The sequence below is a fragment of the Zootermopsis nevadensis genome, unplaced genomic scaffold, assembly GCF_977971745.1.
Source record: "Zootermopsis nevadensis isolate Lab colony 2312 unplaced genomic scaffold, Znev_1.0 Znev_ptg000061l, whole genome shotgun sequence".
Classification (NCBI taxonomy): Eukaryota; Metazoa; Arthropoda; class Insecta; order Blattodea; family Termopsidae; genus Zootermopsis; species Zootermopsis nevadensis.
In genome coordinates, this window is record NW_028259192.1 from 23,078,183 (window position 1) to 23,105,120 (window position 26,938).

Consider the following 26,938-nt stretch of genomic DNA (forward strand, 5'->3'; position numbering starts at 1 on the left):
ATCAGAATCATATCCATGAAAAATGTTGGAGAAAATTAATTTGAGAAATTCATTGAACAATTAAGTTCACAATCGTTTGTCTTCTCGTCTAATAACACTAGTTGAAGTGCACAAAGCATAGAGCTTGTTTACCTTTGGTCCATTTTTTCTCGTCATCTCTTCATCACTCAAGAGTGTTAGAAGTTTCCCCCCGCCCCATCAAGTCGCCATTAGTTTGACGAATTTTAAATATAGGTAATGAGGCGAATATTAGAAGGTAGCAACCTTACATTTTTTTTCCTCGATGTCATTGAGGCTAAGAAAACTCCGTTGTTTACACATGGTTAAGGTTATTTAAATAAAATTATAACTGTGCCAAATTCCACGGAATATTCAGTGCGAACAAATCCGTGAGATGTAAGTAATAAACCCTTTAAAGACGACGCTTATCTAAATCATAATTAAGAATTCAGTCCGTACCGCGAAGAAAACACCTCACAAATTACAAGGATCAGCTGATTAACGCCGTTTAAGGAAATAATCGCTGTTTACACTGAGAATCATAGTTCGTCTGATTAATATTAAAGAATTCAGTCCGTACCGCGAAGAAAACACGACACTTCACCATTACAGAGATCAACTGGTTAACGCTGTTTAAGGAAATAATCGCTGTTTATTCTGAGGATCGTACGAAACCCATAATGAGAGTCTATTAACCCGTCTAAATCGTATTTAAAGATTCAGACCGTACCGCGAAGAAAACAACGCACTTCACCATTACAAAGATCAACTGGTTAACGCTGTTTAAGTAAATAATCGCTGTTTATACTGAGAATCGTACGAAACGTATACGATCCCTGGGGAAAATTCAGAGTTACCGATTTTTAATAATTACCACCGGGGTTTAAAGGGTTGCTGACTGCCAATTGTGTGTTCTGAGGTAGGGAGGATTCCAATGGATCTACTCGTACTAAGTAAGACCTGTGTATGTGGCAACCAGGAAACGGATTCTGTGAAGACCGGGGGGAGATGCGAGATATCGTTTTGGTCTTCCTGGGCAGTGACAGTAGTAACTTGTCTTGTTCCGGCCAAACTGCACGTATCTGACGGTTTCGTAAGCTCTTGACTCGCCGGTTCAAAATAGCTTATGCTTTAATGTGTAAGCATGTGTTATTTTTAAGCCTGGTAAAGGCCGTCATTTGAAGTAGGCGTGAAGATTGAATTTTGCCTTTTTGAATTCCGATACACCTCCAGACATTCGTAACTAACTTAGTCATTATGGAGAAGCTGATAGTCGATCAGACGATCAATCTAATTCCCAGCCTTTTATGGAATTCGAATGTTCATTACAGTGCTCACAACATCCTACCACCGGTTCATATCCTGAGTCAGATGAATCTAATCCACATTATTAACACCTTTTTCCTTTAAGTTCCGTTTTAATATTATCATGTCTATTGTGATGTGGACGAGCGATCCCTTACTATCAGACTTTATGAAGAATTATATAAGTGTATTTATCGTCTTTGTCATTCGTACTTCCTTTATTCGTATGCCCTCAATGAATTTAAATTTAAATTTAAATTTAAATTTAAATCCGAATTGTGCAGAGTTGTTAAGTCACTTTACATGTCTTTATTTTCAGTCTTAAGCTAAAAGTCATTAAACGTGTGCATAAGGTAATGATATTAGTTCGTTCCGTTATTACCTAAAGATCTTTAGGTCTTAAGTGCAGACTTTCGATGTTCTGCCAGAAAGAGGCGGGACGAACCATCAGGCACCTCCAGAGAGTCTGTCGTCATGGAAACCAGAAAGTTCAAATGAAAGTCCAGTCCGTACCTCAAATAAAACACGACGCGTCTCCGCGATGCTGTTTAAGGAAATAATAGCTGTTTGTTCTGAGACCACACGAGCCCCATAAATGCTCATTGTGTGGGTAGAATTAAGAGTTACTGATTGTTACAGCACGTGGTACGTATGATTACCACGGAGGCTCTAAACGATTTACGAGAAAGCAAGATTTTATTAAAGTTTGTAACATTTATTTTGCGAAGACTTAGACCTTTTTCACAGGTTATTTGATGGGGGGTGGGGGTGGGGGGTGGTCCTGATTTGAGAGCGTAAACTTATGACGTCACTCCCGAGTACCAATAGTTTTTACTGGCTAAGTGGTTTGATGTGCGCGTACAGACGTATTTTACCTGAAAGGCCTTGATTGAATTTCTGTCATGATGATGGAATTACGAGTTGTGCATTGCTTTTCGAAACATGCTGTATCGGTTCTTCTGTGCATCACACATCTGCGCCGTCCACCTTTGCGCATGGGGATTAGCAGGCGTGATTTGGGGCAACGAATGTCGAAGGAGAAACAAGAAATTTGGCGACGGAGAAGGAAAATATCTGAAAAATAGCTCTACGTAGTGGGGGGGGGGGAGAGAGAGAGAAGGGGGCTCCTGTCTCTGTGCCTTTGTAGGGGGTTGTTAACAGAGGGGGTGGGGGAGGGAGCTAGGAGATGGTATTCTGTGTGGTACATCAGGAGTTCTAGTCGGTCACCGGTCGTACCCGTGTTCAGAACGCTTTGCCGTGACTTTTTGGAGAGAGAAATTTTTCGAATAATTTCGTTTTCCACTTCGGTGGAATATTTGCTTCGAAATAGTGTCTTTAGTTTTCGGGAATTTTTGAATAATCTGTTGGTTGCTCGTGGTATATAAAGAAGAAGAAGAAGAATAATAACGAAACAATAATGGCCGATGTAGAAGTTCAGATGCAGTTCACGACAACGGAACGTAAAGTTCGTAAGGTTAAGAAAACAAGTAAACGTCGAGAAAGCGCGGATAACAGTGACGTGACGATCACTGAAATCGAGAAGGAAAACCACATCACCAACGACCATGGGTATGTGCTGGCTGTCTTCCGCGTTGGACGACGATGCTAAGGAAACATTTGCCCTCTTGTGCGGGAAGAACAAGCCTTAGTTGATACCTGGCATGATCATTTCCAGCAAAAAAAAAAATATAGGTCTTTTATTCATTGTCAGATATTTAAAATTTGAATTCAGGTAAAGGTTTCGAATCTGAAGAAATCTTCATTGTTTCAGCTAAAGAATTCATATTATTACATTTTGTGTTTGCTGTACTGTTCAAAAAAAAATAATTTAAAATTTATATTTGTAAGGTGATGAACATCTGTCACTATGGAGTTTATAGTTATTAGGAAACTTTTTGTTATAATTGTACGTAGGTGTTACCAGATTTGCGAGTATGTGGGTTAGACATGTAGACATGTGAGAAATTCGTGAAGAATTTTAGTCTGATGACCGTGTCTTCGATTCTGTAAATGTTATAATGAATCTCGATGTGTTTATTTAGCAGTTTTATGTACGAATGTAACGCTAAAATAATATTAATTTTAATTTCTTCCTTATTGTAATTCAAGCGTCGAATTTGTGTGGAAATCGATTTATCTCGAATTCCATTTACGCAACGCAAACAAAAGAAGGTCTAGATGCAATGAGACAGTGCCTTGGAATTCTGAATCGTTAATTAACGGGTATCAAAACAAAAGCGCTTGAAATAAAGTCGGGGACAAACAGGCAAGTTGCCCATCACTAAATTAAATTCCTTTCCGGGTTCATTAACTTCCTGTTGGTGTTTGTTTTGTCTGATAAACTGCTTGCAGAGTTGCAATATGAAGCAGGACTTTTACTTTCGTTAATTCCCGTAGAAAATGACGTAAAATCTTAGCATAATGACGAGGTTGTGTTTCTCTATCGGCGGCGTGGTTAATTTCTTGGTCTTTCCAGTGGGATTTCATTGAAATTTAGTATTCAGAAATCTGTGATATTTGTTAACATTATTGAATTTTGGTTCAAATCTGCCAGATATACATGAATTTTGAATCAAACTAATCGATTTTCCGAGACAGAATTAATTTTACAAAAAAAAAAAATTGTCTGACGAGAAGTATAGAGCCCACTTTGAGTTCTGTAACTGATTTCTGACGTTTTTTTTTTAAATGTCAGTATTTAATTAATTGTAAGAGTAATAATATCTGGGGTAGGTAAGGTTATGTATAATGAGACATGCAGAATAAGAAAGGGCTTCGTAGTTATTCCAGATCGAAATTCTCGCTCGTGTTTCTTATTGGATTCGATTTTGTATGTTCTTTAATTGAGATATTTTTTTTCTCTCTCAAAAAAGATGGAGTGGGGATTTTATCATTCTGTCGAAGCCTTCAACACGATTTAAAGGTTAAGTTTGTTATTTCTGGAATGAAACGTCACAGATATGACGAAGACGCCATGAAGCCTGTACTGTCACAGATAATTTCCAACAGATGGCAGGGAAGATAATTGTATGTTGGCACTGCTCGTAAAATTACGTGATCGATTTGTAATCGTGTTGATTAGGTCCAGAGAACGATGACAAGTTTTTAATAATTCCTAAGGAAAGTTTTTAATTTATCTTGTTTTTGATTTCACTTTCAATATGAAAGAAGGACTTTGAATGTCTCTACTTTTGAACGTCATCTACTACAGAAATGAAAGCATTTTTAATATTAATTTTATCGATCCGATTTCAAATAGTTTCGATAAGGCGCGTTCTGATTTGTTGTCCCATGGCAGAAAAGGCATTTAGGCAATCGCGTAATGATCAAATATTGTTGGGATGTCAAAACAAATGAGGGCGGCGTGCGGAGACAAAAGGCGGCCATTTTGGAGACGAGAAATACATACAAACGTTAAACAAAATGGACGGCTTACGCTTAGATGGAGCGATAATCTCAATATTAATTTAAAAATAAATAGAATATGGGGCTAATAATCGCTGATATTTCCGCAAATGTTTCCTGGGCTAGGTTATTGGGTAAATTTGCCCATTTGAATTTCAGTTTTTTTTATTTCGTGAATGTAATTGTACTTATTAGAACCAGCACATACCCAGCATTGATTAACAAGGTAAATATCACGACATTTTTGTCTGTAGCATAACGCATGCTGCTGTGTTGTGTTTTCAATTGTTATGCATGATTACGAAACACATGCGTGTTTAATGTGTCTTCAATAACATCTCGTGCTTTGGTTTTGGAATTTTAATAACCAGTGAAGTTACTTGTTTAGAATCTTTGTAGCAGTTCGCCAATGTCAGGTCATTGTTCAAGAAATAAAGAATGGTTTTCGAAACTTTCTTACAAGTCAGATCTGTTTGATTTCTTAACAGTTTACGAAAATGTGATTATACAGGGTGTCTCACTTAACGCGCGACCCGCCATGACAGCACGCCGCAGCGGCGGCAGCGAGCGAACTACCGGGTAATGGGTCGATGACGACGCAGAACTCGGCCGTCGCTTGCCGGTTGCGAGTTATGTGGGACACTGTACAATTTAGAATTGAGGACTTTGGGCTGAAATGATAGTTTTGATGAATTGCTGGTTGCATGATAAAAAGGGGCCTATTGCAAAAATCACGTTTTGATTGTCATTCTTGTACTTACTAAATAACATTGACATTGGCGTTGCTGGTTTCTTGTTTCTGTGTTTTTGTTTTAATGCGTTGTTTAAACTTATATAGTTCACTATTGGTTCTAGTGTTTGCATTATTCTTTTATAATCTGAGTACATATTCATGTTTACGTCAGGAGAAACACGAATTGAACGATCTGAGTCCCCCCCCCCCCGAAATGTAAATTTTCTGACAATCCCTAACAATTTTTAAATTATTTTCGCAACACGACGTCTGACAAATACTTGAACCGCCGATTGTGCTGTTCTGAGTTATGACTGTGTTTAGTCTTGTAGGTGGTTACAAAACCTGAAGATGGAGGCGATGTATTCCTCCGAAATGTTCGTAGTAATCTGCAGGATTACGCTGTCACAACCCAGAATACCACTATCATCTATTTCATCGCTGTGCGAATCTCAGTTGGCATCACTGGCGAGTCAGCCGGTCTTTGGTCGCTTAATTAACAAGATATGTGACGAATAGTAGTCAGGATTAAGTTTCTTTTGTGGCTGTATTAATTGTTTTGTTGACGAAGTGGCGTTGTTTGCCAGAAGCGTGAAGCGAAATGCTTGTTCTCAGAAAGACTGAAGATGCTTTAGTAATGAGTGTTCGGTCTTTGCTTAAACCGGAAGTCTGGAATGGAAGTTATGTCACGTGTTTGTGATTGTGCCAAGCTTGTTTAGAATACTGTGGCAGCTGGCGTCGAGACTGCTTGCCAGTGCGTGCAGCCTATTTGCGCCTGTATACGGTCTGAATTCATGGCGGATACAAATATGTGTACATTGGCCTACTGATTTTTAGGCTACATACCGGGTGTTTCGTGAGTTCCTGCAAATCGGAGAGAACTCCGTTTCTTGGCAAGATACGTAGAAAGTGAGAAGGGCGACGTTGCAAATCGCGCGTTTTCACTATCGAGTGCTGTGTTTACACCAGTGAAAACTTTCAGCGATGTCGCCACGTTGACACGAAAGTTTGCTAGTCGTTTCGGGTTTCCTGGTTTCGTTCAATTCGTCTTTCCCGCAATATCTGTCTTCCCTTCACTACCGCATCCCGCTTCTTAGGAAACATCCTCCCTCCCCCACCTTCGTTGGCAAGTCAAACTGGCAACATCGCCTTAGTTTTGACCTGTTGATAATGTAAAGTGTATAGCACCGTAACGCCTCGTCCTGGGTTCAATATTCCAACACTTGAGATTGGAAAAAACGCGATTTCCAAAAGAAATTTCCTTATTTTCATTAATTTTGTCAAATAATCGAGATTTCCTTAGTCCCTGGGGCTTACGGGACACTCTGTATTGTTTGGATGAATTTTTGTTTCTTTCCAACCGAAACTCTGGGATATCATCTGAAATAGCTCATGACCTTTCGGTCACAGCCTTGACATTTTATTTCTTCTACGCTGTTAATGACTTGGCGCCGACTTAAGTTTATATACAGGGTGTTCCATTAAAAACTGAACACTTTCACGCACAAATCGACTAAACCAATGGCAACATTGAATTATTGAAGCTTTAACCCGTTCATTATGCTTGAAGGTGACCACACTCACTGAAGGTTCTCCTTTTGTTGTAAAATCTGCCCAATTGCCAGATCTCTCGTGCATTTCTCAACAAAAGAGGGTGTTTCCCTTTGCGTCATCACAGCTTCTCTTTTATTTGGGGATTTCGCCTCGGTTGACCTACCTTTGGCTTATTATCGTGTTAAAAGTGGGCGTGGTTTCTTATCTGATTCTTTGTGACGTCAACATCATTACTTCCGCTGTTCCACTTCCCTCCAGCACTTGTATTGTACTTGCAAATGTCAGATATTCGATACCAAAAGAGCCCGTGGTCTTGGAGTTATTTTGATAATTCGATACTCTTTAAAGCGTAGTTGTTCCGTCCGCTTTGTATGATAATTGCTCTAAACAGCGATTATTTCCTTAAACAGCGTTAACCAGTTGATCTTTGTAATGGTGAAGAGTTGTGTTTTCTTCGCGGTACGGACTGAAATCATAAATATTAATCAGACGAACTATGATGGTTCCCAAGTTCCAAGTTGCCAGTGCAAGCTTCTCATGCAGCCCTCCCGATTTAAATTAATCAAAATTTACCACCCCTTAACGCCGTCAAAATTTACCCCCCTCCCCTCAGTAGGAACTTCTAAATTATGTACTAAACTTCCAAATTAATAGCCTCAGCTTTCTCTAATACAAAATTTCAAAATTCCGTCTTTTATGCCAATCATCACACTAACGCCTTCACTCTTACTTTATCCTTAACAGAAGGACGAGCGGGCATTGCCTGGGGACCTTCTAGCTATAAGATGCTCTTTCTCCCCCACCAATTTCCTCTTTCTCTCTCTCTCTCTCTATGATTCTCACAATAAACAGCGATTATTTCCTTAAACAGCGTTAACCAGTTGATCTTTGTAATGGTGAAGTGTTGTGTTTTCTTCGCGGTACGGACTGAATTCTTAAATATAAGACGATCTTCGGCTTCAGAGGGTTAATCTCGCTGTTCGGTCCTGCGTTGTTTATCTGTCGTCGTGACTTGTAGTCAGGAGGTACCCGGTTTGAGTCTTGGCCAAAACAGCTGTTCTGATTATTGTATGTGTAAGTAGTTACCATTTTTTTCCTTTGATATGAACGACGATGGATGATTTCCATAAAATACGGACGATTTATTGATCAGCTGAACGACTCTATCCCATGGAATAGATTGGCCGTCATGAATCCATCACAGGATTCTGTACCTCTTGAAGAAATTGCAAGCTATTCGCCTGAAAAATGCGTCTGCGACCTTGAAGTAATGAGGTGAGGTTCAGGTCGTGAAGCCAATTCCTGGTGGTCGCTTGTCAGTGACCTTTTCCCTTTCAGCAGTGACATTTATTCTCCTGTTTCCTCCCACGTTACGTCACGCAGAGTCCTACCCCAAGACTGCCGGATCTTATTAGTTTTGGGCTGACAGACAACGCAATTCCTGGAACACGCCTCCCTTTTGACACCTCGTAAACGGGGTCGTATATCTGCAAGGGGAAACAGGCTCCATCATCGCGTGATAGTCTTTTGTTTTAAACGTGGCAATATGGGTAAATGGTTTCTGTATTTTTTTCAATTATTAAATTATGTGGACCGTCGTGTTCGGGAATCTGATAGTCGCTTATGTGACACGAAACTTTAATATCTTGTATATTCAAGCCCTCGTTACTGAACCCTGACCTGATCTATGTGAATCCAGTACACATTCGTGAACCCGGTTCATTTAAATTCCATTTTAATATTATCATCTCATATTCGGCTCGGTCTTCCAAGTTGTTTCTTTCATTTAGGTTTCACCGTCCGGGGGGGGGGGGTGTCTGTTCACAAAAGTCTACCTCTGAAGCATATCCTGAGCCAGTTCTATCAATTGGTTTTTCTTAAGGTTTTAAGACAAATTTAAATGAATTCCTCGCCCCCATTCGTGCTACATCTGTCGCCCAGCGTATCCTTGATCTGATCGCCATGTTCCTGTAGCTTACTTAGCTACAAAGTGTGACGATGTGGCAAATTGCAACTCTTTAGTTAATCTGAGAGTGTGGCTCGTGTCTTGGCCGTTCTGTAAGCTGGCAGTGGAGTGATCTTTGTGTTCCGAGGCTCGATGTGGCAAGCAGTAAGTGTGAGAGAACATTTTTTAAACGAAGGCTTCAGGTCCTCGCCGCGATGCACTCCTCCGAAACGTCGGAATCTGCACGTTATGCTACACGGCGTTGGAATTGTGCTCGTTAATTTTTCTGACGAGTTTGACCTACATTTTTTTTAGACGAAAATTACAGTGCAAGCTGTGATACTCCGATATCTGTTGAGATTCGCACTTGTTTGGTGGAGTTGGCTGGGTAAAAGGTTTGTCGCCATTCATCGTTAAATGAAAATGGGTAAGAAAAATTAGTCTGTTTCATGACGCTCGAAGGCGGAGTACAGCCACCTCATGAAACGCTGAGTACGTAAAACGTACCACCGACAATGGGCGATGCCCAAAATACTGTTGATATAATGAATGAAACATTTTCACAGAATTTTCAAGAATCGTTAGTAACGTCGACGTTTCAGAGTTACAGGTAATAAATATATGAATTCAAACAGTTTAATATTGGTAACGTATTCTTGTGCATCCTGTGTTTGTGTTTTTTTTTGGGGGGGGGGGCTGAGTCGTCCACAGCAGAAATATTTCCTGTCATTCCTGTGTTTCATTGCATTCCTTGGCTCTCACGCACACAGCCCCGAAGGATCTCTTGGTCTGCAAAATGAATGTACTCCGTCCATTAGTAGATTAATATTGAACCAGGCGGAATTGCTGTGGAACATGGCAACATTTTAATCATTTCGGGAAATATTTCGTTCCACTCTTCAGTCACCTTTTTAGCAGACCTGTTTATATTTTTGGGTTTATTCATTGACAGCACAGTTTATCAGTAGTTGGCACCGCGCGGAATTTGGCTTTGCCGACGTTTAGAGGTCCATGTTGTTTCTTTGGTCAGAACCGAAGCTAGGAAGCTTAAGGACAGCTGATGCCGATGGTATTCATCCACCTCTGGACCTTCCTTTACCGTGATTTTAGAGTCTGTATGGCCGTCGGCAAACTAACTCACAAACGCAGGTTCATCGCCAGTGATGTTTAGTGACCACCCTATGTATGTGTGTTTGTGTGTGAAGTTCGATCAGATTTGGGCACTTTGTAGACCGCCCGCTTTGAGGATTTGAACGCGTTTGGTAATGTGTCATCTTCTCGTTGCAGTTAATTTTCAGCGGAGAATACACGAAAGCGATGTCGAAGGATTGGCACTCCGGCCACTTCTGCTGCTGGCAGTGTGATGAGTCCCTGACAGGGCAGCGCTACGTGCTCAGGGACGACCATCCCTACTGCATCAAGTGTTATGAGTCGGTGTTCGCCAACGCTTGCGAGGAGTGCAGCAAGACCATCGGCATTGACTCGAAGGTGAGTCACTGCCCTTAACTGCGTGACACCCCTCCCTGCGCAAAGATCGCGTAGGGCCCTTAATCGTGTTGGGATCCATCGCCCTTAATTTCTCACGGTCTTCGTCATTTTCGTGTCCAAATGTTTTCCTGAGCACTTGGCTTCAAAATGAATTTAATGGCTACGCGCTCTTTGCTAAAACGAAGAGAATTAGAATAAAAGTATTTTATAAAACAAAAAGTCTAGTAAGACGGTGATAATGCAGAGGAACGTTTGCATTGGGGGCACGGACGACCCGTTTCTGATCTGAGAATGGCGTTAACAGTAGTCGTTACTTTCCTCAGTCCCTCCAGGTAAATGACGCAAACATGTCGGTCAGCCCTTCCGGTTCAACTTTCTTCCTACTTGTTATTTGAATAAATTGGTTCATCGTCTCATGAGCTTTAGAAACATCTGATGTGAGGGTCATTAAAATGGTTATGAATTGTTACGGAAGGACGTATCGTTTAGGGGCACCCAAATCCGCGGTCATCACTTGTTTTTTTCTCCTTTGTCAAAAACAAATGACGCCCGACTTTGACAAGCCGTCTGTTGCAGGATCTGTCGTACAAGGATAAGCACTGGCATGAAGCCTGTTTCCTGTGTAACAAGTGCCGAGTGTCCCTGGTGGACAAGCAGTTCGGGTCCAAGGCCGACAAGATCTATTGTGGCAACTGTTACGATGCCCAATTCGCGTCCCGCTGCGATGGCTGTGGTGAGATCTTCAGAGCCGGTGAGTGGTGAACGTCTTCCTGTATTGTTCTTGTAAGGCTGTAGGAATTCGGAACTGAATTAACGAGGGAAATTCTGAAGGGAGTCACAACCATGAAGCATAGTCGATGAAATCCAGAAAGGACCGTAGCTTTGAACATGTTCCGTCAGACTCATTACCGCCTCCTGGGACACAGGGGACCCTAACCTGTGCCACTCTATAGTCCCTCGGAAGCATGTATCCAAGGTACATCAGCACCAGTTCGACCCCAATTGCAGGTGTCTAGTTGAGATTGGTTTTGCCAAAAGGCTACTGAATTCTGCGAGAAACATCCAGCGCTTTGTGCCTGGAGATCTTGTGGTACTTTGGGTGGCTGATTCGAACAGATCTCGAATAACAATAACAAAACCTCACTCAAATCCTAGAGGGTTTTGAATCTGACAACTCCTCTATGAAGCTGCGTAGTAGGATTCATAATCGGGCAGATGTCTTCTGCTGTAAGGAGTTCGTCGTGCACATCCCACATGTGAGACTATCACTGTGCGCATCAGCGTAAGACATTATCGGTGTATTATTTTAAGTTTGACTCCAAGCATCGGGAAACACTGTGTCTATCTCTCGGTATTCGGTTCTGTCACACACGTTTGATGATATCCTAAGACAGCCGCCTGTAGGCTTACGACCCAGGAAATAGTTCAGATTATTAATTTACAAGTACTTTAGTTACGTAACTAGTAACACTTTTTACGTAGTTTAGCAGTGATAAAGAGTCTTTAAAATTTGAAGACGTAAATATACGTCAACTTTGTGTTACGTTACGAAGACCAAGTATGTTCTTGTGGACGAGCGTAGAATGCAATTTTTAAGAGTGGGAGACACATGACTGGCAGGCATTTTCTTCATTTGCCAGCCTCCGAAATACATTATTTATAGAGAACTCCGCTGTTCGTGTCTGATTTTTCCGGGTTACGAAGTGCAGTCCCCTTTCAGTAAACTTCTCGTCTATTTGCATGCTCAATACAGGGCGGAGCACCTGCGTGTGTTATGGACCTGCCATTAATCATCACGCCCCAGTGCTGCCAACACCTAATTTCCGCCCAAACACAACTCCCACCGACGCGAACTTTCTTAACCCTTTAAAGCTCACTGGTGACTTTATGTACTACGCGTTTTAACAGTCGGTGGCTATGCATTTTGCACACAGAGTTTATTGGTACGTTTCTTAAGATTATCAGAATAAACAGCGTTAACCAGTTGATCTTTGTAATGGTGAAGTGTAGTGTTGTCTTCGCGGTACGGACTGGGTGTTTAAAGATCTCAGAAATTATCACCTTAACGTCTTCACTGTTATGTTATCCTTTCCAGAAGGACGAGTGGGCATTGCCTGGGAACCTTCTGACAAAAGATTCTTTTTCTCTCACTCTCTTCCCCACCCCCCAATAAAGAGTGTTTCTCACTGTTCGTGTTCCATGGATCCGTGTTCAAACCACTGACTACCAGCGGAACGATTCGATCACAGCTGTAATTCTGACTACGCCTGCAACACATGGTATAGACTACACGTCGTGCTTTGTAGCCGGAGTAGTTGCCTGCCAACGCGGCGGTGTGTCGATTGCCATTAGTTAGAACAGGACAGCGAATTATTACTCGTTCATCGCCCGTAATTTTCTTTAAATTAACTGCATTTGAAGTAATGAAAGTTCTTATTCGTTATATCACATGTGTTTAAATTAAATAATACTAAAAACTTATAATCTGTTACAGTTTCAATTACGTGGGTTTTAGACACGATATGAATGGGAGACCACTCCTCCAAACGTAAAATTTCTACGTTTCTTTCGATCTAAGTTCGAGATACAACCGTTCGCTGCTAGTAATAGATCATTTTTAGTGTAAATTCAGAGATACACGAAACTTTTAACCCTTCATGTTCCTCGACGTATTGATGACGTAGTTCGACAATAAAATCGTACAGATGGGGCCACGATCGTAAGAATTATGTCCTGTAGTTTGTACATTCTCTCACAGATGCCACTACTAGTACACCAGCCAGCTGAAGCTACTCCGTAGATCAAAAATTTGTCGTGAGAACAAGAACGTTAACTTCGATGACGATGACTTCGCATTGTCATATTTTGATGCTCTTTGTGAAGAATGTAGCAGTTCGTCTCCTGGCACGAAAGTATCGAGTAAAAAAAAAAAGTTTATTGATTAATAACAAAATTTTAGACAAAAAGTGCATGTATGGAATAACAGTGTTGAACCTTAGAATTAATGAAATTGTCGGAATAAAAAAGTTTTTCTTTCAGTTGTCGATGTTTGTCTCCAGGGTTGTGACGCCGTGTGTAATTGAAGGTAGATACCAAAGTTTCGGATGAGATTGCTGCGTACATCTTCAGGGCTGAATTTCACAGGGCGTTATAACCCAGAGGATTGACGTAACATTGTCACCGCCGTAATAATGTAGTTGTTTTGGATTTTATGCAACAGTGAAAATTTTTCTCCCTTCTCTATGAGGGAATGTAATCAGCTTGTAGATGGCGTAGTGTCTGCTGTGGAAGTTTTAGGTCAATCGGACGGGTTTTGTTCGAGACATCTGATAGAAGGTTAACCCCGAAGTAAATTAAAACTGCCCGACTGGCTTATATTATAATTTATTAGTCGCTGCCGAAGAACGAAAACGCCTTTCGCAATTCTTAGTAATCAGTTATCGTGGTTATAGGGAATATAAGTTCTATATTTAATTGTGACTAAATACGGTTTTAAGACGGCCCCCATTTTACAACAGCACTGATTATAAAAGTTGCCGAATGTTTACGATAATCTGTGGATTTCCCAAGGGCGTCGAGTTCTGATGCTGTGTGGTCGGTTATGATCTGGGGCCGGTAACAAATTGGCTCTCAGCGAGGAGAGAATTCATTACCACCTCGGTTGGTTTTCCTCTTGAAAACTGTAAATTAATAGGAAGGTCGATCGATATATCGATAGTGACATTTGAGATGCTTTATTAAACAAGTGTGAGCTAATGGACTATTACTTTTTAACCTTGGCTTAATTAGCGACGCTTTTTTTGTAGTGGATTTGATTGCGCAACGTCCAAAGATAGTGCAATAGCTCCGGAATTGCTGAACGTCGACGTTCGATCGTCAGATGTTTTGCGTTAATTTCTTTAGTGTTGACCCGTGAAAAAGTAGGACGCGTGTCCGGAGGATTCGCGTGGATAGACCCGATGCCCGGATTTAACCAAGAGGACAGTCGCTTTGACTCGCATTCCCGTTAAAGTATAATATTTGGTGTAATTAATCGACCCTTCTGGGTGTAGGCCACTTTTATTTGCATTACATCTGACTGGAAATTAAACTTAAGCAAATAATTTTTCGTTTTTCGTTAACATGTGGAAATGAATTTGCAGTCAGGACTTTTGTGATTTCCGCTGCTGTAATTCAGAATTTGTAAAAACGCGCGATGTGTCCTTCGTGACGAAGTTAGAAGTTAAGTAGAATTTCTTCAGTCTGCTTCAGTACGCGGATTTTTTTTTTTGGAGGAGTGGTGGGGGGGGGGGGAGTGTACCTTTCTGAAAAAGCAACTTAGAATCAGGTTTCAGTGTCCAATAAGAGCCGGAATGTCTAAGCCCATAAATGTGTATGCTAGCGAGGGCTGTTCTATACCTTAGTCTTCGTCTCATGGGTGCAGAACCGTAACTTTTAGTTACAAATTGCTGTTAACAGACGCATTTCAAAGCTACTCTAGATTTCATAAACTTATTCTTCCAGACAAGGTAGAAATTTGGTTTCATCATTTATGAATTCAACGTGTTGCCTCGTTTCAAAAATTTCGATGATTTTTGTTATATTCGGTTTTAGTAATATTCCCGTTGGGGATGACGGGAGAATTGAAAAGTATCAAACACACAATAACGTTATTCCGTTCGACCCACCACCACCACAGACGTTTGCTTGTCCGTCACATTATTATTATTACAGACTTGTGGTAGATGGCACAACGTCCGTACTAAGTATAGTTAATATCGGTCAGCTGGGGACACACAGCGTGGTCGTAGCCGAGCGTGTTACTGGGCACAGAAAACTTATTTGTACATCCCTCTGTCTTGGGCCACTAAATAAATAAAAGGACCTTTTTTTTCGCTCCGATAAACAACTGTTTTGGACATTCAGTCGTCATTTGGGTTTAAAAGGGCGGTGTAACAGTAAAATCTAGTTCACTGTCTGTTAGTGACAGTTCGAAATTCTTATTTGGAATCGACGTGGGTTTTCTCTGGCGGTGTATTTTTATTGCTTATCTGTCAGGGCTTTGTGTAGGAACAAGAACTCTCGATTATGGAGTGAAAGTGGCGACAGTGGTCCTATCTGACAACTCCATCCTATGTGGTCAGTATTACGTGACACAGATAATCACCGTGATCATATTATTTGTTGTCTGCCTGTGATGTGGTCCTTTTCGTCTTCGCCTAAAACGTATTGTGTGAGAAATGTTTCAAGTTTTTGAAATGAAAATAAAGAATAATTCAAATCAGGGACATTCAGACGTCATTTGCAGATTGAGGACAGAGATACGCCACGTTTCTTCAACATATATTCATTATCATGACCTAATTCTGCCTAATCTTTATCATAATTCTGTCGTCTTGTAAATGGAATAATTGTTTTGACGCACTGCGTGTCATTTCTGATACGATTCACGAGGTTCGTAGTTTTAGCATCGACTTTGTGCGGATTAATCTCAATTCGCTTTTTATCGGCGTAACACATTCTCTTGACTCTTTCTTGTTCGAGACTTCGCGACACCACAACTAATTTTCGTGTCACTCACTATTCTGTTGCACCATCGCATTCCAAATGACCTTATTCCAAAACCAAAATTTTATATTAGTTTTCTGTTTACTTTATTCACGTTGCATACGTAGCTATACGTTACTTAACCCAAAAGAGGTCAGTGGTAATTATATGTACCACCTACTTTAACATTCAGTTCCTCTGCATTTTATCCACAGAGTGTATTTATGTGTTTCGTATTATTCTCAGAATAAACTGCGATAATTTCCTTAAACAGCGTTAATTAGTCGGTCGTCGTAATGGTGAAGTATAGTGTTTTCTTCGCGGTACGGACTGAATCTTGATATGTTTGTAATATTCTTCCTTTTAACCTGAAAAATTTGAAAAAAAAGGCTTCTCCTCAAAATTTCTCTATCTCTTTATTCAAAATATTTCTTCATATTCTCATCTGCTCTCTCTCTCTCTCTGTAACTGGATTTCCCGTCCTTCAATTTTCCCCCACTCCGAAGTTCTTTATGCATGACGTCATTACCGCTCTGATGACGTAGCAATTATCAGCTGTGGTTCATACGGGACTGCGCACTGATTAATTGCGAAAATATGAAACTGTGTCACGGATGAGTGGACTAGGTCTGCTTTGCATTCAGAATTCCATATTTCCCGTATGTACGAAATAGGTAGATGTCCTGCAAATAATCTGTTCTTGAATCCGTAATCATGGGAACGCATTGGAAATTTAATAACTGGATTACGGTCGGAATTTCAGAGGCGAGGTTAGCATGTGAAAGTAATGGAATTGAATGTAGCCTGTCTCTTACTAACGAAATACATGAGGCACAATCCTGCCTGAAAATTAATGGTCTCTTAGTTGGTGAAGAAATTTCCCGTTTAGGTTTTTCGCCTTGAGCACGAGAGCTCGCCAGTGTAACCTGCTTGGACCACGTGGTAGCTTACTATTGGTTAGCACCCCGCTCCCGTGTCTAATGACGACTTCTCACCCCCCGTTCAACGCCTATGGTGTGATCTATAAGGACTATGGGGCCTCCCGAAAGACCCATTTTAAACTAGTGACACATTCAGAGAGGTATTTGATTAACTGGCAGCCTCAGACTGGCCGAAGGTGTTTGAGACAGCTAAGAGACATGAACAGGGCGCTAAGTCCGCGGCCCGCTGGTTCATAACCCCGCCACAGCGGTCTGTGTGGGCCCCAGCGCACTGACTTGTCCGTATTTCAAATGAAATCCAGACACGCTAGGCCAAGGATGACAGACTTAATTAACGTGGAGTGCCTTGAACGTATCAAACAGGTTTTAAACGCATATTTTTTTGCCACGTAAATTCTTGTGTGTTTGGTACTTTTTGTACGAAACGGGCCGTGGGAGTTGCATCAGCTACATGTAATGGACGTTTTGTAATTGACAGGTCATCATGCCGAACGAAATGCACAGTTTGTAGGCTGTTTTTTGTACAGAGTCAACAGAGACATTCCAGGTTCTCTCGGCAGCAAGTACGAACATGTCCGCCTCCTGTGATGTCGCTCCCGTGTAGTCTGGTACGAGTTCACCGACGTTTCGAAAGTATTTGCTGCCTTTATCATCAGGCCAATAAATCCTGATGACGTTTTCTCTTATGTAAAGTAGTCATTAAAATTGTCCAACCAAAAGTCCTGGACAAAGTTTCGTTTTTGCACAATTCTCCAAATGTCGAATTGAATCAAACTCGGTTTATCGGTTATCGATTTCTTTCAAACGTCTGGACAGACGGACGGACGAAGCTGTTTAATAGTCGCTCCGCAGGAATTCGATCGCGTGGCGCTACACCATACGTAATTAGAACTTCCTTCAAGGGAAAGTGTTCATTTTCTGTCCGTGTGTGAATAGTCGAAATAAGCAAAGCACACAAAGTCATGAACTAAGATTGAATGGCAAATGCCACTGGTCAACACAGCAAATGAGACTAATGTCACGTGGCCAAGACAAATTTGCAGGAGTGCTTGCGCCATCGTTTGTGGTCTTAGAGGTTTATTTCTCACTGCATGGATAAGTGACGTCAAGAGTTGATGTGATGTCTTCCCGCAGATCGACATTCAGTTCCGTAATGACTGTTGCTTTATTTTTAAAATTGTTTTAATTTATTGTAATTTTTACCAAACACTTCGAAGTCGAAGCTCGCCTAAATAACATTTAAGAATTCAGTCCGTACCGCGAAGAAAACACCGCACTTAACCATTACAAAGATCAACTGGTTAACGCTGATTAAGGAAATAATCGCTGTTTACACTGAGAATCATAGTTCGTCTGATTAATGTTTAAGAATTCAGTCCGTACCTTGAAGAAAACACTACACTTAACCATTACAAAGATCAACTGGTTAACGCTGTTTAAGGAAATAATCGCTGTTTACACTGAGAATCACAATTCGTCTGATTAATATTAAAGATTCAGACCGTACCGCGAAGAAAACACAACGCCTCACCATTACAAAGATCAACTGGTTAACGCCGTTTAAGGAAATAATCGCTGTTTATAGTGAGAATCATACTAAACACGTAACAAATTACAGCGTTACTGATTTTTGAAGCAGGTGGTACATATAGTTCCCGCTACGCTTTGAAGGATTAATTAAATGTGTTCTTTTTACAATATAGAGGCCTGCATTTTCGAAAAACAGGGTGATTTGGAACCCAGGGGCTTTGCACAATCAATCATTAAGTTATTCACTTGGCCGGCTAAGAAGTCAACCCTGCTCATTGTGGAATGTTCGATTTCCTTGCTACGTTCCAGATAGTAAGTTATCCGGTGTAATTAAAATCGGTATTAATTAACATTCCCCTCACAGACTTGTTAACTGCAACCCGTGCGTACGTCTGCGGGCGGGCGGGCGGGCGGGCGGGCACCAAAGTTTTGCCGGTGTCTGTACTTGATAGAGACTGAACATGATGTCATCCGGTATTCTTGGGAGTTAGGTTTAAAGAAGGTGTCACGTGTTTACCACAATATGCACAGCGTGATTCAATAGTTGCGTCTTTCTTGTAAAGTATCTATCGAAATTAAAGTAAATAAACTTAAAAATGATTGTGCTTCTTACAATTCTGTTTCAAAAGTCAGGTTGTAAATGACACCAACATTAACAGAAAACCCTTTGAATTACGAAGTTCGTCCAAACAGCATTTAAGAATCCGGTCCGTACCGCGAAGAAAACACAACACTTCACCATTACAAAGATCGACTAGTTAACGCTGTTTAAGGAAATAATCGCTGTTTACGTTGAGAATCATAGTTCGTCTGATTAATATTTAAGAATTAAGTCCGTACCGCGAAGAAAACACAACTCTTCACCATTAGAAGGATCAATCGGTTAACTCTGTTTAAGCAAATAATCGCTGCTTGTAACGATAATCATACGAAACACATTCGTACACTGTGTGGGTAAAACGCAGAGTTATTGATTGTTAAATTGGCGGTGTGTGTAATTACCAAACTTGTTACAAGCATCACTCTAGATCGCCTGGGTGATTCGGGGTGAAACTTAGGGACGTTGCCAAGAGAAGCTGCCGGGAGTCGAACCTAGACGATAGATTCCGTAGCCAAGCGCCTTCATGTCGTAAGTGATGGCCCGAAATTCTTTGCGAATTACATTTTGTGTCATTACGAAATATTTATAGAATTACGTCGTGAAATATATTACATTATTTTAAGTTATATGCAATGTGATTAGAGTCGATTCTCATGGTACTGAAAAATTTGTGGACGTGGTTCTACGTACTGTAGACGCGATTAATAAATTTTAAAGAATTTCTGCGAAGTCGTGTGTTTTAAGTCATTTTAGCTTGGGGAGTGAGATCGTTCAGCGGAAACCATGTCAGAAATTGAATCAAGCTCTCTTTGTTTTAAAATACAGATGGATAGATCGAGTATTCATGAGTCAAGAGCATTTCGTGACGTGAATTTAGATATCGGACTACTGACGCACCAGTGACAATCTGCAGATTCATAGACTGACAGGAAGACACTGGACTATGCACCCGTGTTTGCCTTTTCGCTCGTAATTTACACAGAATTTTAAGATAACAGTTGGCAGCCCTGTAAGCGTCAATACGCCCACACAGGTACGTTCCTTGTGTGGTTAATTATCAGCGAAGTTAGTAACTGCTCATCTACTCACTTTTACACCGTCAATGGATTGTGTCCGGGCTCACTTAGTGTCCGATTTGTCTTATTTAGTATCTTGTAGCAACTCGACATCTTCCTCTGCCAAGTATCGCCCGAGGGTCTACTCAATCTTCGTGTGATGCTGTGTGATGGACCACCAATTTGGCAAGGAAGTAGGGCCAGAAGGTGTGAACTGCATTCATATGGCTCTCGTGAACGCGGTGATGAATCCCCCACTTTACATAAAAGTCGAAGGCGTTTATTGAACAGTTGTACAGCTGTCAGTTTCTGAGGGCATCTGCTTAATTAGAGTTAGAATTTAAAAGGTTTTTGTCACTCAAGTGACCTCCAACTACCCAAATATTATTTGTTGAGTCTTCAAAATCATTCTGCTGATACAATTTGACCCTGATTTATGCAGCTCGCTGGAAAGAGCAACTTCAGAAGGGAGACACATCCGAACGGACCTAGTGATGCCGTATGAAAATGAACAACGTTGTCAGATGAGAGCACGAGGTGATGCTCCAAGGTTGACTGAGTCGGAGAGGATTTGCTGGTTTATCCTTTGAGGGACGCGACAATGACAGGCGACTTGCAAATTAAGGACGCAGAGATGGCTTAAAATTTTCCTCGTTTTCATTACGATAGTGGGCAAATCGTTTAAGGAAAGTGAAGGTTACTTTTCCTTCTGGGTTACATAATGCGTATTGTACGGAAGCGATCATTTAAATTAGGCGGAGATGGGAATCATTCCGAATGGTAATCTCCATAATGTCGAAAATTTCCAACGTAATGCAAATTTTTATTTTCTTGCTGGACGAACGTGTGACCCTCATACTCAGAGTCGGATTGTGGCCAGATGACAGCAGCCATATATATATATATCCTCACTGTACGAAAACGAGACTGCCGAAACGTCGCTTCAAATATGTCAATCTGACAATGATCAGTCCCCGTCATAATCATCGTGGCGTGTCGTACCAGTGACGTTTTTGTGAGTCCGACTTTTCTCGGCTTCGGTAAGGCGGGGTCTCTGAAACAACTCAAGTTAATTTGACTTTGTGGTTCGCAATTTATAAACATGCGTGACCCCACCCTGCCTTTTTTGGCCGAACAATTGCTGCTTGATTTGTTCTTAGAAAATTATACACGGTGCTGTAATCACAATTACGTTCAACCATTTTGGTTGTTCTAGAAACTGGGACAGATTTTAAACACGCGCCCAGCTTATTTAGATGCATCACACACTCACACACATCAGAGGATCGATTGTACCGCCCATTTTTGATCAACAGAGCCTTTGTAGGGCACCTATCGATTCTTTTGGCGTACAATGAAGCCACGTGTTCGGGTGATTAAGTCTTTCAGAGACGTGCGGTCTTTAAGCAGTCACTACGCATGCGTCGTTCGTGTTAATCTTTAATATAGTTTTTAAACTTTAAGGTCTGTTGTGGTTTGTTTTCTTTGTCTGTTAACGCAGTGGTAAGAGCCAGTCTCATTCCGTACCGGCTCGCTCACTGCTCAGTCAGTCTGACTTAAGCGCTCTCGGCGGTAACAGCTGACAGTCGCCCTCGCGTTTGAAACGAGTTGCGTCTGTACGTAAGAACAGCGTTGGTTTACTTCAGAACGTGAAAACACGATTTAAAAATCGAATAAATTAAACATCACTTTTTTTTAAAAAAAAAAAACCATGGCTACTGATGTCTTGGCGGAGAAATTTGAAACAAGACTTCATTTGACTACGAAAACTGTCGGCGAAGACCGAATCAAGAAAGCTAAGGAAAATAACGAAGATGTCGCAGTATTATCCACATTCTTACCATCCCCCGACGATGGTAAAAAGAAAAATACTTTCGAGTGCGCTTTGCAGGAAGGCTGTCTTCTTGGTGACCCCAAAAAAATCATTACAGGTACGAATTTGGACTCCTTTCTTAATCTTTGTGTTCTCTGCAGAAGTTGTGTTGCCTGATGATTCAAGTTACAAGTAAATCGGCCGAAAGAATTTCATTTCGTTCATAGAATTGTCTTTCAGTAACGTAATACGCATTTAATTTATGTGAAAATGTTCAGTTCTTTTTTATATTTCATTAGACTAACTTGTTTTCTGCTTTATTCTGAAATTATCTTACTGATTATCAACTAATTACTTTACTTAGCATGACTGAGGATAAGACATGCTAGAATGAGTATTAACAATTTTAAGCATCTAAATAACATTCAGATACCATGTTCGCCAAGACCACAACTCGTCTCCATGACAACCGTCGGTTGATTAATGTTGTTTAGTTAAATAATCTGTGTCTATTCTAAGAATCGTACGAAATGCAACGAGACATTCTGTGGACAGAATACAGAGTTGCTGATTTTTTATAAGGCAAAGGAATCAAATATTTTGTTTCCTTAACATCGAAATTAAGTAAATTGACAGTCCTAATTGTTCGATACAGCCGTCATTTTATATTTTGACTTAGCCGCGTTCTGTTATCTCATAAAAAGCTTTCGTCCAAAGTCCGACAATTTTTTCTATCATCACCTAAATTTTTTTAAAACAATCTTTCACCCTTTGAAGCCGTAGCTCCTCAAAATAATATTTAAGAATTCAGTTCGTACCGCAAAGAAAACACCACACTTCACCATTACAGAGATCAACTGATTAACGCTGTTTAAGGAAATAATCGCTGTTTATTCTGAGAATCACACGAAACCTATGAGAGTTTATTAACCCGTCTAAATCGTGTTTAAAGATTCAGACCGTACCGCAAAGAAAACACCACACTTCACCATTACGACGATCAACTGATTAACTTCGTTTAAGGAAATAATCGTGGAACACATAAATACAAAATTCAGCTTCAGAACATAATTAATAATTTTAATAATAATAATAATAATAATAATAGACAACATCTTTCCAGAAGCTAAAATGTAATGGGACATATTGACAGTGTTTCTCACTGATTTATATACAGACTGAAAATAGCATATAAACAACTGACGGTGTAATTTCGTACGTTTCTGCTAATAAATCAGTTCAGGGGCGGTAAGTAATTGGATGTGGTCCGTATTGTCCAAATCTGTTCTGTCTGAATGTAAGCACGCATTTTTATTTTATATTTATTTATACTTGTCCAGGAATTAACTACGAGAAGCGTAACTTTGAGGTGTCGGCGTGTGACCTTGAAGCCCCATTAGTCGTAAAAAAGACAGGAGCGCAGATAATGGACGGATATTTTGTCACTAACACAATTATTCTTATCTTACACGTCGCTTGTTAAATTTATCTGGCCGTAGAAGCGTTGGATACCTTACAATCTTTCCAAAGATTTTTATGCCTGACACTTTGAATATTTAAAGTTTCCAGTGGCTGATTGAGACGTATTATCATCACCTGAAGGGAACGGATAAGTCGAATTACCTGGGCACATGGGAGGATAATATTAAAATGGGCCTGTAATATATGGGATGTGCATTGAATTTCAAATGATGCAGCATAAACGTCGGGAAATTCGTTGGCCAGCTGAGCGACTATCGGACAATCAGCAAGGGATCTCCTCCAGAAAATTATATTATTATGAAACGTTGGAGACAGAACGTTCCTGTTCGAAATTGCAAAGCTCGGTGAATAGAGCAGTGATATTAAATAGATTTCAGGCTTTCTAGTGGCAGTTCTTTTTTACACTGACCCTCTGATTCCCCAAGGGTAAAAGTGGGCGGAGCTTAGTTCTCCCACTTGTATTTGCATAGGGGCCTCAGATTACGTGGCGACTTACCTTAGGGCCTCTTAGTCACTGCTATGGCAACACTCGTCTCTTTTTCAGGATGTGAAAACGTTAGAGGTGTAGTCTTGGTTGAAGTTTGCCGACGTTTCAGAGGTCCTTGCTGCTTCCATGATCAGGGCGATAGTCTTGACGATGAAGGCAGCAAGGACCTCTGAAACGTCGGCAAACTTCTACCAGGATAGTGTCACCTTCATAATCCCCGCCCTGAGAACCTGAAATTTCATCTTGTTACACCGAAAGTCATTTTGTTAAAATTAAACTCGTTCACGATTTCCAACGCGAGTTTCTGCTTCAACAGGCGTCTTAATTTATTGTAGACATGCCTAAAAATTCTCTAAAATAAGTTTACGTCAACCTGTTTGTTCTAGACTAAATTCCTTACATTTTACTTAATGTGGAGTAGAAAAGAATTGCCACTTGTCAGCGATGGGTAGGCTGCATAATTTCGAGAGAAAAATTGTATCGCTTCTAGAGAGAGAGAGAGAGAGAGAATTGAAGTGTAGATTTGAAGGAATCAATTTCCATCTGTCACAATCTGAATGCATCAGATCAAATTTTAACCTGTCACGTAAATTCGAGAACTCTTAGTCTGTTTGTTTGTTGAAGCTTCGTGTCTGTAGAGGATGTTTCTCAACATTACGTTACGAAATAACGCAGTAAAAATAGCTTAGCTGTGTGAGGTCATACATCGTGTAAAAAAAACTGTTTAAAATTCCTTTTAAATTCGTGTTTAACTTTTCTGCTGGCCTTAGCGAACTCGCAGTTTAAGGCGCAAATTTATGTGTGCTCGGTTCGAATCCCGCCTAGGGAATGGATGCTTTCTCCTTCGCTACCACGTCTGGCACTGGGAAGTGATTCCGGGGAATGAGCGAATCCTGGAAATTGACAGGATGATCATGTCCTCCAGAGAGGAAAAAATGAAGAATCTACTTTAGAGGACATTGAAGGCCTTTTTCCTTTGTTCGATGAAGTTGTCGCTTGTCGATGGTGGTGTTATTAAATGACGCTCTTTCAGTAGCTCAGACTACATAGTATAGAATGAGAGGACGATAGTGAGTAATGAATTAGAAGGGATGTGGCCTAATTTCAGGTACTATCCCGGCATTTGCTTGAAGGGACTGAGGAAAACCACGAAAACCTCGGTCCAGTGCGCAAAGAACAAAGGCTCGCGACGTGACGGTCACCATTTCGCCTGTAAACGAGGGTACGTGCAGAAGTGACGTACTGCCTCCGCAAATATATCCAGTCGCAATGTGGGCGTGGCCAATTCTTGATTCATAAGCAGCACGCATCTGGCACAAATATCGCCGTGGATTAAGTCGGGCAAGCCCTTAAGGGCACATTTCGTCACGAGCGAAGGCAGACAGACTGCCAGTCCGTTTGGAGCATCGAACGTCTGGAATTCATCTTTTATAACAAGCGAAGTCCGACTTTTATGAAACCCGAAGGACAAGACCCTGACATCGGTTCCTGTCCTGAGCCAGTTGAACCCAATCATAATCCCTTTAAATCCATTTTAGTATTATTCTCCCATCTACGCCTTGGTTTTCGGAGTGGTTTCCTACCTTCAGGCTTCGCCACCAAAATTTTGTACGCTGTTCTCATATCCCTCATGCGCGCTACATGTCCCGCCCATCTAATTCTCGATTTGTTCGTCGTAATAATATTTAATAAAGAGTTCACATTTTGGAGTCCTCATTACACGGTTCATTCATCATTAGCAATGATGATGATGATGATGATTCTCGTGTGGATCACTTGTTACGCAGGTAAAAGCATTTCGCCGACGCCGATGTGGACACGGTGGTGGTCCGTGGTATTTTTCTCGGATGTCGGTAGTTCCTGCTTGTTTACGCAGAGAGCGCTGCTGATTTCTAGATGCGACGATAATTATCCGAGCACTTATGCTAAGTAGCGAGTTGGTGCCTTGTGCTACTTTCTGAACGAGCCGCTCTTAAGTTATCGCTACAAATTTTCGCCCCACGTGAATACAGGGTGTTCTAAAAGTCTATATAGCCGCTACGTAGTTCGTGCAGAGATTGACAACATGGTTGTTTTTCGTGTTGGTAGCAAGGGTTTTGTTATTACAAGAAAAAGGATATAGTTTGGAATACATTTTTGTAAATGAATAAAAATATAAGTAAATGTATTTTGTACTGTATAGAAACCTTTTGAACACCCTGTGTATTAAATGTATTAAAATAAAGTTTAAAAGTTTATGTCGATCATCCGGGATGCAACACCGTTCTTGCTTTTAAGTGGACACCAACGTTTCGGCGAAGCAAATTTCCTCCATCTTCAGGGATGATGACCCGTCTCGCTGGTCGCAGTTGATTGTCATATTGACTGCCCTGTCGGAACCCTAGATTGTTGGCTGACGCGAAGGGATTTTGTCACTCGATTTGTTGCATTAATTTCGTCCTCAGTGCTGTGTGCTTTTCGGATGTCTGTTTGGTTGCATGGCTTTATTGCCTGCACTGTACACACTTATAACTGCGTTCGTAACAGAAATACAGTTGATGTCACCGCGTGGACGTGTATAGGCGGCGGGTGCCATACGTCCCAGGGGCCGGCTCTTCGTAACATTGTCCACGATTCACAGATGATGGTTATGAACCTTCTGACACCACATTCATCAGTGGTAACTATGTGTACCACCTGCTTTAACATCCAGTAACTGCATTTTGTATGTATGTTTTGCTTTTATTATGATTCTCGCTATAAGAGGCGATTATTTTGGAGACGCGCGGTGTTTTCTTTGAGGTACGGACTCGACTTTTTTTTAATACTGATTACTACAAGCTTCTCATGAAACCTTCCCGATCTGAGTTCATCAAAATTACATTCTCGCTGTGCAGTTGCCAAGTGCCATTTGCCATAAAGGCATGTACAATGCGTTGTCGACTAGTTAACAACCTCACTGCTGTATGCCAGTGATGCGTCTGACCTTGACACCAAACTGTGTACTTTTAAAAGTAAAAATTATCAGATTAAGGTCGGTTTGTGGTTCAGTTAACGAGACGAATGAGAACAGATGTGATCTGCTGCCTGGTAC

The 26,938-nt window shown here is 40.9% G+C and overlaps 1 protein-coding gene across 8 annotated transcripts in view; it reads left to right on the top strand.

Annotated features, from left to right (window-relative positions):
- Lmpt (four and a half LIM domains protein limpet) overlaps window positions 1-26,938 on the top strand; it is a 147,425-nt gene that overhangs the window by 110,044 nt on the left and 10,443 nt on the right. For 6 of the 8 annotated variants that reach the window (XM_022061673.2, XM_022061671.2, XM_022061676.2 and 3 more), the window contains 2 exons: window positions 10,230-10,430; window positions 11,007-11,181. In XM_022061673.2, the coding sequence (XP_021917365.1) occupies window positions 10,230-10,430; window positions 11,007-11,181 (376 nt within the window). Of the gene's footprint in view, window positions 1-2,498; window positions 2,875-10,229; window positions 10,431-11,006; window positions 11,182-21,616; window positions 22,015-26,938 lie in introns of those variants that run through there. The other 2 variants (XM_087341070.1, XM_087341071.1) reach the window with 2 other exon arrangements.